The sequence below is a fragment of the Sminthopsis crassicaudata genome, chromosome 5, assembly GCF_048593235.1.
Source record: "Sminthopsis crassicaudata isolate SCR6 chromosome 5, ASM4859323v1, whole genome shotgun sequence".
NCBI lineage: Eukaryota > Metazoa > Chordata > Mammalia > Dasyuromorphia > Dasyuridae > Sminthopsis > Sminthopsis crassicaudata.
The window spans coordinates 209,658,511-209,674,097 of NC_133621.1; the positions used below are offsets into that span (position 1 = coordinate 209,658,511).

The 15,587-nt window shown below is 38.2% G+C and overlaps 1 protein-coding gene across 4 annotated transcripts in view; it reads right to left on the reverse strand.

Annotated features, from left to right (window-relative positions):
- The window catches only part of TBK1 (TANK binding kinase 1), a 45,983-nt gene extending 35,352 nt beyond the window's left edge, over positions 1-10,631 (reverse strand). The window contains exons 1-4 of one of the 4 annotated variants that reach the window (XM_074269744.1): positions 10,526-10,631; positions 9,908-10,040; positions 7,984-8,114; positions 7,174-7,291 (exon numbers count right to left, since the gene is read on the reverse strand). In XM_074269744.1, the coding sequence (XP_074125845.1) occupies positions 7,174-7,260 (87 nt within the window). In that variant the 5' untranslated portion in view covers positions 7,261-7,291; positions 7,984-8,114; positions 9,908-10,040; positions 10,526-10,631. Of the gene's footprint in view, positions 1-7,173; positions 7,292-7,983; positions 8,165-9,907; positions 10,041-10,525 lie in introns of those variants that run through there. The other 3 variants (XM_074269743.1, XM_074269742.1, XM_074269745.1) reach the window with 3 other exon arrangements.
- Positions 10,632-15,587: the final 4,956 nt, after the last annotated feature.

Here is a 15,587-nt window from a genome sequence, read left to right on the forward strand (position 1 = left end):
CAGCTTAATCACCATCTTTTGCATTAAGTTTTTCCAGATTCCCAATTGCTATTGTTCCTGCTTAAATTACTTTGTAATTAACTGCTTTGTAAACATTTATCAATTTTACATTTTGTTATATATACATTTTCATATATACTTATTTCCTTCCTAGAATAAAAGCTTTTGGTGAATGGGAATAATTTTTCTTTGTAATTGCATCCCAAGTACACTGTATACAGGGACTTGAAAACAGCATAGCAAAAGATCAAAGGGATTTTTTGAGGACATATTATTTTTATTTATCTTGATCTGACTTAAAGCCTTGAACAATATCTTGCTGCTTTATACCCATATTCAACGTCAATCTATCTCAAGTTAGCTGATTTCCTCTTATACAGGGCCTTGGAGTCAGCCACTAGTCCCAAGTCCAAAAGATTCTGATCATGAGACCAGTATAGATGTACCTCATCTTTAGAGGGAAAGATCTTTAGCTACCTGAACACCCCAAAATATCAGCATTCCTTGGACAGTGTTCACACAATGTCTATAGCCGTTCCAGTCCTCTGACCTGAAGGGTATTATTCCTGACTGAGGCCAGCTCTCTATACATGCCATCCCGTCTCTTAAAATAATAAATTTATTAATACTAGTTTAGGGGAGCCCTAGAAAAGCACTTCTGATAAAGAAAGTTTCAGTGCAAAAACACTTTTGTCAGTAGGACTGAAATTATCCCTATGGAAGAAACACATAAATGAACACCATAGTTTGGGCAAGACGATTCTAATTTCAAATTCAAATCTGTTCAAAAAGCAATATTTTATAATTTTGCTCCTCAATATCTTAGTCTTAAGCTTCTAACCCTCTACATCAGAAGTTCTTCATTTCATATCCGTGAACTTAACTATTTAAATATAATTAGCTTCCTTTATCTATTTTATTTATGCATTTAAAATTATCATTCTGAGGGATTCATGGTATATTTCTCACCAGACTGTCAAAGTCCATGAGACAAAAAAGTTTAAGAAAACTTATTTTAAGATCATATCATTGCATGTTCATTAAATAATCCAATTTTCACTTATTAAAGCCTAGTCATAAATTTACTAAGTAAGTAAAGCTAACTACTTAATGCCTTACTAATCTTTGGTTTCAATTTCTTCTCAATGAGTTCACTTCACTTGCCATGCAAGGTATTAAAAACCTAGCTACTACAAAGTGGGTGTTCAAGTTCAGTAGAATTTTCATTGCTCTGCAAGGATGCCTTTCTGACCCACCACTGTAGTAGCCATGATCAATGTGAAAACAGGAGTAGTATTTTGTTTTTATTAATAAAAAACTGTAGCCTTTTTATTGGCTGTTTCTCTCAGGCCTAAAATCTCCAGCACTTAGTTTACTTCAAGTCTCAGCTACAACTCCACCTTCTACAAGAAGCTTCTCCCAGTCCTACACACACACATATCTTGTTTGTACATGTTGCTTGCATATTCTACCTAAGACTAAACTTTTTGAGAGTGTGAATTGTCTTTTGACTTTCTCTATAAATACATCTTATCCTTGATTGCAGACTTGTTGCTACTGACTTTACCAATTGCATTATATTCTAATCCTGTACTGAATAACTGGACTAGCCTGAACTAGTAGGTCTGCAACAATAGATCACATCCTTCCAAGGTTTCCTTCAATTCTACTTTGGTACTGATTTCTTTTTCACTGGTTTAAATCAGATCCAAAATTCCTCTTGTTGGTTTTCCCATCTACTGAAGGAATTTCTGCCATGGAATGTTCCACTGTTCAGCTTTACTTAGACAGAAATCTCTAGCACAAGTAAATAAGATGTAGTCCATCTTCATTACACTATCAAAGTTTCAAGTCACTTCTTTTACTTTGGTTACTTACCATCCCTTTCTGCCTCCTGTAATATATTTTCACCTGCCACTAATCCTTATGCAAACATTCTGTGCTATGCTTCCCCCTCAAACTGATGTGTTCCACACAGAATAACTTCTTGATATATAATCACAACCAGAGATGCTTCACTGCCCCCTATTAGATAATCTTTAACTTTTGAATAAAGTATACCCTTCCACAGCCTTAAGTCATTTAACCAAGTCTCCATATCAAGTTATACATAACTTCCTTGGGTTAAGAAATCTAGTTCATTTTACTCATGTTCTTAATATTGGTTTAAAAATTAACTGAGACCAATCAATCAATAAGTATTTATTATAGACTTATTATGTTCTTGCCTCAGTGCTAGAAATATAAAGATCAAAATTAAAAGTTGTTTTTCCATGGGGATACAATATGGATAACTACAAATAAACATAAAATATGTACAAATGAAAGCAAATTAGTTTGGGGAGAGGAGAGACATTAGCAGCTACAGAAACTCCATGAACTCATCTGAGCTGAGATGGAAGAAAACTAGGGATTCTAAAGAATGAATGAAAAAGCATTTAACTGCAGGTGTAACACTTTTGATAATTTTGCTGACCTTTTATTCTCTTTATTCTCTGTTGTAAAGGATGACTTGCTATAGGAGGGATAAAATAGGAAATATCAATGACATAAAACAAAAGCTCTATTTAAAAAAAAAAAAGAAAAATATTAAATGCTTAGCAATGTGCTAAGATCTGAGGGAATATAAATAGAAAAGAGAAGCAGTTCCTAGAATTCTTAAAGCATAGTAACAGGATGGATGGCAAGTGACAGGGCTCCTCAGAATATTGCTGTAGAAGAGATGGTAAAGCTGGGCAGTCTGAAGAAAACAACATCAAGACAACTGCCAATGACCAAGGTCAGTGAAGGGAGCTGGGATTCAATTCAAAGTCATATGACTCCAAATCCAGACCTTTTCAATGCACCACATTGTCCGGGGTCTGGCTTGTACATTAACCATGCCATTAATCCTTGAAAACAGGGCCTCCTACTTTACATGATCATGCAGATGTAAAAAGGAATGCCTCCCAAGCACAGGGGTCAGCCCATGCAAAGACACAGGCATCTGAGATGGAGAGCTGTGTGTGAGGAATGGTGATTAAGGTCAATTTGGTTGGGGTCAAAGAATGTATGAAGGGGAGTAATGAGTTTGGCAAAGTATGTGAAGGGCTTTAAATGACACACAACTAGGTGGCTCAGTGGATAGACCACTGGACCTGGAGTAATACCTTGAAGCTGGGAGACTTGGGGCAAATCACTTAATTTGTTTGCCTCAATTTTCTCAAGTGAAAAATGGAGATAATAATTACACTTCATTTTCAGAGTTGCCATATCAAACAAAATATTTATAAAATGCTTAGTTTGGCACACAGTAAATGCTATGCTTTAGTTATTATGTTAAAGAAAGTAAGAGATATTAGAATTTAATGACTACAAAATCACAAGGTCATACCTATACTTTAGAAAAACCACTCAGTTATATGAAGCTTACACTACAGAAGGGAGAGGCTTGGAAGACACTAATTAGGAGGATATTGTAATAAATTAGTGGCCATATGTCAAGTTGTGAAATGAGATTAAATCTGAGGTTGTGAACCTGAATACCTGGTGGTATTTTCAACAGAACCAAAAAAAGATCATAAGAGGGATGGGTTTGAAGGACAAGAGAGGAAGTTATTTTGAACTTGTTTAATCTGAGTGGCTAGGAGATCTCTAGTTTAAAATATCCAGTAGACAATTGGTGATCTGAGACTGGAGCTCAGTAAAAAGTCTAGGGTGAATACTGATTTGGTGATCATGAGAAACTATGGGAGGAAGATGATGATTATCAATAAAGATCACTGAGTAGAGAAAATGACCTAGGACTCAGAATTAGAACGTATCATCACTAATTCCTAGATACTTTTTCCTTTTAATCACCTGTTCTTCTACTGTTATTCTTTCTATATCACATTACTCTACAGCATTTGCCTTGACAGTTTACAGGTACAAATTTCTCAATTCTGTTTCAAATTCATTTCAAAGTCATTTTGATCACATCTGTAAATTTCTAAATTTTCTTTCATGTCTCTCAGGTGTGCTCCATTCTTAGTCCGTACTTTAAGTTTCAGTACACAATCCAAATCTTATTTTAACACAGCTGCTATTTCTATATATTCTGTCTTTTTTAAAGTCTATGCCTTCAATATATAGAAGTGATGAAAATATCACCTCTGCCTTCAATATCTTCAAGATCTTTAAGATTCACTGCCTAAGGGCTTTATGATCCCAGAGATGTTTAACAGGTTTCTTCTGGCAGAATCACATGTTCCTTCATCAATCACCAAGAATGGTTGTCACTGGTTATCAATTAAATGATAGTCAAGTCAATACTAGACGTCATTTTCAACAAGTCTTATGAAAATCCAATCATATCCCAGATATGAAGCTGGGAAAGACAATACCACCTGTTTTCTTCACATTAAATTGACAAAAAAAACCTTAGCAGACAGGTGACAATAGCATGTTTCTTTGTTTCCTGTGGTCAGTACAAGAAGTTCTTCATGGTGATATCTCTAAGTCCACTTATAAATTCTCTGCTTTCTCCTCAAAGCATCCAATTCTACCCTCAATGGATCAAACTTATTACATAACTTTAACCAAGTCAGTGTTCCTTCTTTCCTTTTCCCTCCCACCCCTCCCCAGGCAACATCCTTTTACTCTCTAACCTCCTAACAGTGGTTAAGACCTCTCTTTTCAGACCTTGTTTTTTTCTTAATGAACTTTTTCCATTCTTTAAGGGAATACTTCATTCTCCCTGGCAATTAAGAGAAGGAAAGATATTTCTCTAGCCATTCCATTTTCTTAAAAGGAAAGCAATCTACATTTTCTACACATGGAACCATTAACTGGCTTTGAAAGGAATACAGTATAATCTCAACAAGAAAAGGTTTCTTTCATCTTCCATACAATGAAAATTGAGACCTTCAAGTCCCATGTTACGTTTATTGGAAAATCTTTTCAACCAAATACTACATAAACTACCTGTTTCCTTAAAAAAAAAAAAAAAAAGTTTACAAGAGAAAAACATAATTCCAAAACATCTGAAAACCTGCCAGACGGTTCACAGACATAAGCTTTGGGCTTTTTTTGGTCTCAAAAAGGAGAAACAGGAAGAAAAGGAAGAACTTACAGAGATTTTAAACAAGAGTTATATAGCTAAATTTTGGCTTAAGATATGGAAGATTAGAACTGTCTAAAAATGCACTTTGGGAGGTGTAAATTCTATAGTACTAGAAGCCCTGAAGCAGAGGACAAAATCATTAATAGGGATATTGTAGAGATGATTCCTACTCTGGCATGAATCTAATTAGGATGACTTCAAAGAGTCCCTGAGATTCTATGTTTTCAACTCTCTTGATACCATTTCTAGCTGAGTACAAAAAACATAGTGAGTATTCTCTGAGTGCCAAATTCTGTGACATTATCTTTCCTCTGACATGCAAGTCAGTTTTAGAACAGAAACAATCAATTTCTTTATACTCAGTTTATACTAGTTTATACTCAGATTCTAAAATGACTTTAATTTACAAAAAGCTAAAATTTAATTTTCTATCTTCTTATATCATAGTACTACTTTTTTCTGTGCTAGAAAACTATAAGCCAGTGGTCCTCAAACTTTTAAAATAGGGGGCCAGTTCACTGTCCCTCAGACTGTTGGAGGGCCAGACTATAGTAAAAACAAAAACTCACACTGTCTCCGCCCCTCAGCCCATTTGCCATAACCCAACGGTCCACATAAACATCCTCAGCAGGCCACATCTGGCCCGAGGGCTGTAGTTTGAGAACCCCTGCAATAAGCTGTTATCATGTCTTCACCTCAGCTTTGAAGTACCCACAAACCACAACAGTGACTTCTAGTTCTGACTTTTATGAAGAAATGTCCAGTTTCAACCTTCAAATCCTTATTCTTCAAGATTTATAATAAAAAGTAGTTTATAACACTATAGATGAAAATGGTCTTCTATTTTCCACATATTGCATAGTATAATATTTCAACCTTGTGTCTTTTAACTCACAATCCTCCTTGCCTGGAATATACCACTTTTCTCTTCAGATTCCTTTTTCCCTTTTTTTTTTTTTTTTGAGGCTAGGGTTAAGTGACTTGCCCAGGGTCACACAGCTAGGAAGTTTTAAGTGTCTGAGACCAGATTTGAACTCAGGTCCTCCTGAATTCAAGGCTGGTGTTCTATCCACTGCACCACCTAGCTGCCCCTTAAGCAATACTTTTTACATGAATATTTTTCTGATTCCTTCAACTCATTATTCCCACCAACTACCTAGTCTTTATTTATATTCATTCTTTTTATGTTCATTCTGCATATGTTTACTTATATACTTCTGTCTCCTTTGTTCATCTTTTATTTATCTCCAGCCTTCACACTGTGCTGGACTTCAGAAACCCATATGTTTTAAAAGATTATAAAAACACGGTCTAGGAGTTCTTATAACAGCTTTGTTGTGCTTTTTTAAAGTCCTATGTACAAAATTCCAAACAGCCATAATTGACAAATTAAGGGATCATCTTAATATTATAAAATGATATATTTGATTTACAAAATGAATGACTTTAGTTTACAACCACTACCACCACCACTCCACTTCTCCCTCCCTATGATTTTTCAGTGTTAGGAACCCTGGAATTGTCCTTAATTCTTGTCTCTTTTTTATCCCTTTTATCTAATATTTCCAAGTTCTATTATTTCTTCCTTTGAAATCTAATTCACACTATCTTCTTTCCTAATTCTATCAACATATCTCAAAGTCTTTTGGATTAATCCATGCACTCTCCTAGTTGGTTTCCCTACTTCTCTCTACTTCCAATCTATCCTGTATACTGTTGCCAGCTAATCTTTCTAATGCTAGTTTCATCATTTCACTACACAGTTCAACAATGTATGAAAGGCTCTGTACTGCCTGAAATAAAACCCAAATGTTTACCTTGATTCTAAAGGTTCTCTACCTATCCATTCTTATGTTCCAATAACCTTAAACATTAATTAACCCTCCCCCAAAGCAGATTTTGGTCCCCAGTTTCATTCAGAAAACAAGTATTGTTTCAAATATCTTTTTATTGTTTAATGTCATTTGAAATTAAAAAAAAAACCCATCAAACTGCCAAAAAAAACCCAAACAAACAAACAAACAAACAAAAAAAACACATTAAGAATATTTTATAAAGTTCTCAGATTCTACAATTTTCCCCACACTAACCTTATGTCTTCCACGAAAGACATTTGCAGTGGCTCCTTGCCCTAGGATATCAGATAGGAGCCACAGATGATTAGAAGTACTCTGCATTTCTGCTCGATTAGGGGATCCACTTCAAATACTGAGGGAAAAAGATTTAAGATATATGTCTTTGTAAACATCTATAAAATATATACATACATTAAAATATATTATTATTTCTTCTAGGCATACAAACAGTCCAATTTCAAATGGGTTTTCAACAACTATTTTAAAAGCTGAAATGCTGAACTATGAAAAAACATTAAGTGATTGTGTCTTGACAGTTTATACAGACTTAAAGTGGCCTTTCAAAGGAACTAATCTGTGTGCTCTAATATTGCATGACAGTTCTGGAAAAAAAAAAAAGTACTCATAGATTTTCTTTCCATAAAATTGCTCCCTAACTTTCTTTGCTAAGACTTTTGTAAAGATTAATATATGATTTACTTATAGAATCCTTAAAGAACAGAATATAAAAGCAAATTGGTAAATTTTCAGGAAAAGATTTCAAGAGATTACTATTCCCTTCTAAGCCAAGGCAAATATAAAGTATTTCAAAGAACAAAATAATAATTTAAATTCCTTAGCTGCAACCACACCTGTATATTAAAAACATAATTACTATTGAAAGGTATGACAAATGTCATCCTTCCAGGATTCTTGGCTTTTGTTTGGGAGTAACTTAAAAGTCTGCTTCAGACATGCTACAATTTACTATTTATTTAGATATAACTTTTAAAAATTAAATATGTTTCCTAAATTTAGAACTCTCCATTTAGAGAGATAACTTACATACTTACTGCTGTGAAGTCCCTGAGAGATCAAATAATTTGTCCACTGTCACAAAGCCAGTATGTGTCATAGGCAGGACAAATTCAAATCTTCTTGTGAGAGGAGGCCTCTCTATTCATCTATGCATTCTGCTTCTCAGAATAAATAGTGGAGACAGTAAAATATTTGAACCCATCCTAGACTAAAGGAAAAATGGGGTACCACTATTATAGCAGCTCCCATTTAATTCAAAGATTCAATTTATGAAGCTTTTACTTTTGCAGTACACAATGACAGGGAACTGTGAAAGACACAGAGATCTTAAATATCTAATAGGGGAAAGTGATACCTACATAAAGAAGCAGAGAGAATGTGGCCTGGGGGCTAGGGCACTAAGCTCATAATTAGAAGCTTTAGATCTGTTCTAGTTGTAAAACCCTGGACAAAATCATCAAACTTCTCTGTACCCCAATATTCTCATTTATAAAATGAGGAAGTTGATGTTGATGTCCTCTATGGTCCCTTCCAATTCTAAATGTATGGTCCTGCGAATACAATAAAAAATATAACATGATAAATCTAGTGTAAAACTATCAAATCTGAAGAAGAATTATTTCCCCAGTCTCCAAAGTTTCAGATTATAGGCAGTGTTTGAGTTGGATTCTAAAGAATGGGTAAAATTGGGGCAGTAGGTGATAAAGTGGATAGAGCACCAGCCCTGAAGTCAGGAGGACCTGAGTTCAAATATGACCTCAGACATATAACGCTTCCTAGCTGTGTGACCCTGGGCAAGTCACTTAACCCCAATTGCCTCAGGAAAAAAAAGGGTAAAATTTTAATGGGTGAGTGAAGGCAAGAGAGAGGGCAAGTTACAGAGACTAAAAGCACATCAGGTATACCAATAAAGGAGTCCTGTCAGCTTGCTGTTTTCAGAATAAACTTGGGAGGCCATAAACATCAATCAAACCCCTGGAAAAATATGCCTTTAGGAATATACATGCAAAATCACGAGGGCACTGCATTCTTACTGTGTATGGAATTCTGCCAATTCTAGATATGAAGCAAACTTTTACCACCTTCTATATATCTGATACAAAGTACAAGTTTTGTTGGAAGAAGCAGGGGAGAGGGAATCAGATTTCCTTGCTATGACTAATGACCATTTCTTCCCCACAAGTCTAAAATAAATAAAAGATGCTTTTAAAATAATAAATAAATAAATAAGAGATTCAAAACCTGGGGAGATCTCTCACTTAAACTCTGCTTGTTGTTTTATGAGAAGCAAGCATCATAAAGTTGCAGTATTAAGCATGTAGTGCACACTTTTTCTTTATACACACACACACAATGCTATAGTATGTTATATAGTATATAAGATATAAACTACTATGTAGTGTAACTACTATGTTTACATTAGGCATCGTGCTATAGTACACTAATTAGTATAAGGCTATACTATACACCATGTCATTAGGCACCCCGCTACTGTATCCAACATGGATATATTCCCTGTAAATATGCCATTAGGCCCCACGCCATAGTAACTGTATGCAATAATAACTTTATTGATATTACTGACATTAGGCGTCATGCTGACTATACCTTACTACACGGTACATTACATGGATGCACACGTACTACGCCATCAAGCATCCTGCTGGAGCGCACCACTCGGTGCGGTGCTTACATCATTAAGTCCCAGGCTGAGGTGTACTCCACGGATATGCACACGTCATTAGGGCAGGGACAGAGGCTGCACGAAGCGCAGTGGGACGTGGTTTCGCAGGGACCACAGCAAGCACCCTCAGACAGTCGCGTGCAGAGCTGCGAGACTAAGCATGAATCAGCAGCCCTCCTGCGCCCGAGCCCCCCGGCTTGGGGCCCAGACTTGGCGTGCGGAGGGCAGCGATCCCCTCCACGCGTGGGGAGACAAAGGCTACCGTACCTGCCAGGTGGGCCGGCCTCGGCAGCGCCAGTGCTCCACAGGTAGGGGAGATGTTAGCGGGAAGACTGCGGGATGAAGATGCCCATTTTCCCGGGCACTTCGAACAGACTTGATGCACTGAGGCAGAGAGAAGCTGAAAGGGCCAAGGGGACCAATTAGGGAAAGACCCTAAGGAAACGCGAAGAGCTTCGGAGCCCACGCGCCAGCTAAGAGCGGCTCCAGCTTCCGGGGTCGGGGAGTTCACACCACATCCCGCGGGGGACCCCCTCCCCAATCCTGTCGGCGTAAGTCTGCCCGGTTCCAAACTTCTCCCGTTATTCTGCGGGGCCAGGAGCGGGCCGCATTAATGGGACGGCCCGGGTAGGTGGGTGAGTGGGTGAGTGGGTAAGGGGTGGGTAAGGGGTGGGTAAGGGGTGGGTGGGCCCGCCCCGCCCGGTCCCGGGAAGAGGATGGAGGCTCCAGCCGCCCGGCCCCGCCCCCCGCTAGGCTACTGCCCGGCTCTGACTCAGCATTCTCTCCTCGCCCCCACTCTAGGGTCCGGTTCTAGGAGCCCCCTGAGGTCCCGCTTAAGTTTGCCTGGCCGCTCCCGCCGGTCGCCACCCCAGCTATCTCACTCACACGGGTCAGGGTCCCAGGCGCCGCTTGGCTTTGGCCTCCTCCTCGCGCCCCGGGATACTTCCTGTTAGGCGAGCCTGGCCCGGGCAGCCACGTGACTGGCTCGAGCGTGCGCGTGTGCGCGCCCTCCCTACGGGCCTGCCGCCCGACGTAGCGCAGCCCTGCAGTTCTCCTCCCCCTCTCCCCGGCTCTTCCTCCGCCCACCTCTCCTCCCCAGCAGCGTGTCCTCTCCCAGCCCAGGTATCCGGGATTCCCCGACGCTCTCCCCGCCTCTCTCAGCGCGCCTCCTCTCCTCACCTGTTCCTTTTTCTGAGAGGGGACAGTCCGAGACTCCAATGTCCGCCCCGAGAAAGGGTCGTTCCTAGGCAGGCTGTGCCTAACCAAGATGCCGCCCCACCCACCAAACCCGGCAAAGTGGCCCACTCCCCCCTTAGGGTAGGCAAGGCAAGTATTAGCAGGGAAGTAGATCGACAGCGCCTAACCACAAGAAAAAAAAAAAAAGACGAGGAGGGGCTTTAGAATCTTCCCGCCACCCTCCCCCCTACATAGTGTGCTCTGGTCCAGTCTCATTTGGAAAAGGAGGCCACTGAATGGATACCAAAGTTATGAAGAACCAGGGATTTCCAGAATAGAAGAACCCCTTTTCTCCAACCCTCCCCGCCTCCACTGTCCACCATTTAGTGTCATTCGTTTGAATGGCAGGGAGGTAACGTCTCCATCCTTCTCGATCTGGTGCTGTTGGTCTTGGTGGTGCTGGGGATCCACCCCCTCATATAGTCCTTAGGTTTAGTGGCAAGATTTCTGCTCCAACTTTGCAAACTCCGGGGCCTCCAAGAATCACTGATCGCTCTCCAAATGCACTCGTTTTCATAGAAGTGTAAGATTATCACAGCGAAGAATGAGGGCTGAGTCGGGGAGGAAGTTGAACCAACTCTCTTAAGGTTCTAAAGCCTAGGATTTTTTTCAATTTAAGATTATTTTACCCATGCCTAGGTAAAGCTGCAAGTGATGATCAGTATTAGCCTATTCTCCAGGGCAATACCAAGGGATTTCTTTTCCGGCCTTCCTCTACTCTCGGATGTTTATCAGATGGCTAAACCGGTTCCTTAAAATCAGACTAAACTCATTTAACTAACAAATTCTAATCAGGTACTTAAACTCCCTTTACTTAATATAAACTAGTTAAATTCATCCACCAGGGTGCAGAGAGCCACTGCTTCAGCCCTAGACGATGTTAAACATTGTTATTTAGCCCAGTTAAAGCCCAAGATTAAAGGTTCTGGTTCCTGAATACTGAGCCTTATCTGTTTCTCAAAACTGTTACCAAAGAATGAGAGAACCCTGGATATTACAATTCAAAAGGCCCTGAAGGAATATGGCATATATATACATCCCCCTCCTATTATTGACAATATCTAGGTCGGTGCAGTGGCAATAGTTCTGGATATGGTCAGGAAAACCTGGCGTTCAAAACCAGGTAGCAGATAGGTCAAGGAGAAGTCTCAGACACTACCTGGCTTTGTAGTCAACTGGACAAGTCACTTAACCAAAAAATCACTTCAATTTGCCCATGTGCAAAATGGAAATTATGATAGAATGATAGATATATGATAGTTATCCAGCATTGTGAGGATAAAATGATGTTTATAAAGCATTTCACAAACAAAGAACATATATATACTATCTAATATCAATATATAGAGAAAGAGAAAATACTGTTAATAACTTATTGTTGTCCTTCCAAACCCACCTAGATTTGGGACACTCCACAAAACTAAAGCCTGTTTTATATAATTGGTCTATTTTCAATACAGCTGACACAGCTCACCTTCCTTTGTTGAATGGTTGAATATTTGTTAAATTTCTACCATCTGGCAAAGCACACCATAACAATTTTTAGATTATAGTAAAAACATCATGTGTAATTTCCAATACCCATATTTTACTATAGAAAAAGCCTTAAGATACTAATGTCTTACAATTCCAATAACTTTTTCACATAATGAAAACTTATCAGTAATGAATTCTATAAATATATGAAAACATATAGAAACTTTATATTTCTATAAAGTTTACAAAATCATTCTCCAAAATATATCTATGGACAGATAGTATAAGAATCATTATCACATACACTCAAACTAGACCTTTGATTAAAAAAAAAAAAAAGTCTAGGTCCTTCCAGGCACTCTTAAGCTTAAGCTTAAGGTCTTTTGAACATCTTTAGATTTTATTAACTGAATTTCAACATAATTGGCTTCCTGTGTAATCATAAATATTGTATTTTATGCATTTGAAAATGATTCTGAATAGTCCATAAGTTTTCCCAGACTGCTAATGAGCACCAGGATACCAAAAGAAGATTAAGCAAAATCCTTAATGGGTTAAGGAAAGATCTTTCAATGGAAGCTCCATGTTGAAAACATTTTCAAACTCCCAGTAATGAATTCATTCTGTAACATAACCAAAGAGTTATCGAAAAAATTTATTGCCTGGCGTTTAACCATCTATAGAACTTGTATGAAAGACGATGATTAAAAGTTTTTTGTTTTTTTTTACAGGTATGGTAGTAAACTTTCATTTCCCAATATATCCATTTATAGAAGCCATTTTTACAAATCCATGCTCCAAAAAAAATTGTGACTAAATTCTTTTATCAAAAGACATCTAGTTGGATTTCTATTACCCAAAGCAATGCTATTTATTAGGAAATTTGATAGTGCCAGCTCCAGGTGCCTATGGGAACATAGGTTTTTCACATGTATTCTTTATATGCCTATTTTTACACATCGGTTGAGATATCTAAAATGGATCTTATCTTTATAAATAAACCTGAAATATTGGAGTAGTCTTCCTTTTAACTGTAATAGCCACTGCATTAGTAGGTTATGTATTACCCTGAGGCCAAATGTCATTCTGAGGTATTACCAATTACAAACCTTTTATCAGCTATCCCCTTCATCTGAACTACACTTGAAAAGTGAATTTGAGGAGGGTTTTCAGTTGATAAGGCTACTCTTATTATTCTTCGTATTCCACTTCATTCTACCTTTCATTATTATAACACTAGTTATTGTACACCTCCTGTTTCTTCAAGAAACAGGCTCCAAACATCCCTCAGGGATTAACCCTGATTCAGATAAAATCCCATTCCACCCTATTAAAGACGCTCTCAGCTTAATATTCTTACTCCTGGTACTCCTCACCCTTGCCCTATTCTCCCCAGACTCACTGGGAGACCCAGACAACACACCCCCTCAAATCAAACCAGAATGGTACTTCCTATTTGCCTATGTCATTCTCCGCTCTATCCCTAACAAATTAGGTGGTGTTCTTGCTCTACTAGCTTCTATCCTAATCTTTCTAATCATCCCCTTCCTCCATACAGCCAATCAACGAAGCATGATATTCTGACTGGTCTCCCAAACATTATTCTGAATCCTTACCGCAACCTTATTATACTTACCTGAATCGGTGGCTAACCAGTAGAACAACCATTCATTATTATTGGTCAACTAGTTTCTATACTTTATTTCCTACTTATTTTCATCCTCATACCTCTAGCAGGCCTATTCGAAAACTTGGAGGAGTCAGAAGTGTTGAGAGAAATATCCTCTCAATTACGAAAAATAATTCTGATTCTGTCAAAAATAAAACTGATTCTGTCAGTTGTTGCCCTACTCATAGGACTAGGAGCTGAAGAGACTTAAGATGCCATCCAATCTAGCTCTCTTACTTAACAGCTCTTATTTATTTACTGAGTCTCAGAAAAGTCTTGACTTGCCCAGATCTACTAAGGATCAAGGTTAGGCTTTAAAACCAGAATTTACTAAACTCCAAGTACAGCACTAATTTTTTTTTCCCCCTACATGCCAATTATGTGCCCAACAGTCTAGAACCTTAATTCTAGGTTCTAGGGCTACAAACTCAAAAAAATTAACCAGTGTGTGTCCTCAAAGGTTTTTAGGGAAATCATTCAGGGCAAACTTGTACATAGAACATAAAAGTGATTTCTGGAGAAAGAAGAAAGGGCACTAGCAACTGGCAGGATCAGGAGATGCTTCTGAAGAAGAATTGAACTGAGATCTAAAAGGAAGTACAAAAGAAAGCAAAGGAAGGAGGTAAGCCAAGCAAAGATAGTTTGGGCAGAGGCACCAAGAAGGGGGATTGAATGTTGGATAGAATGTTAGGAGGAATACTGAATGTTAAAGTTAAAATAATAGGCAATTAGTCTAAAGAGGTACATTAAGATAAGATTATAAAGGGTTTGAAAAGCCAAACACTGAATTTGTCTTTTATTCTAAAAGGAAATAAAGTCTTTGAGGCTTCTTGAGCAGGAAAATAATGGTCAGACCTGCACTTTAGAAGATCCCTTTGATAGCGGGATAGATTGGAGAAGGAATTAGGAAGGCAAGAAAGCAACCTTTTATTGAGCACCTATGTCCCAGTTATTGTGCAAAGCTTTACAATTATTTCATTATATCCTGAAAATACCTTGTGAGGTATTATTGTCCCTATTTTATAGAGATAATATTATCCCTATTTTACAGCTGAAGAAACAAGAGTGCTAGTATTAAGTGACAAGGACTGCATTTGAACTTAGGTCTTCTTGAGTCCAAGTCCAATTCTTTATTACTTCCCTATCTAGCTGTCCTTAGGAGACAATTGCAATAGTCCAGGCAAGAGGTAATTAAGGACCTGAGATAGCACAGCTACAGTTATGAAAGACTTCATCTTTGGAAGAAAAGCTGTAGCAAATCTGGACAGGATGCTAAAAAAGAGAAACATCACCTTGCTGTAAAGTCTATACAAAGCTATAGTTTTTCCATTTGCAATATACAGCTGTGAGAATTGGGACTACAAGGAAGCTGAATGCCACAAAATCAAAGATTTAAAATTGTGGTACTGGAGAGTCTTCCCAATCAATACTTAAATTAACTCAAGGTACTCCCTGGAAGGTAAAATACTGAAGCTGAAGTTTAAATACTTTGGTAGCATAATGAAAAGATGGGACTCGGAAAAGACCCTAGTGCTGGGAAAGATTGAAAGCAAAACAAAAAGGAGA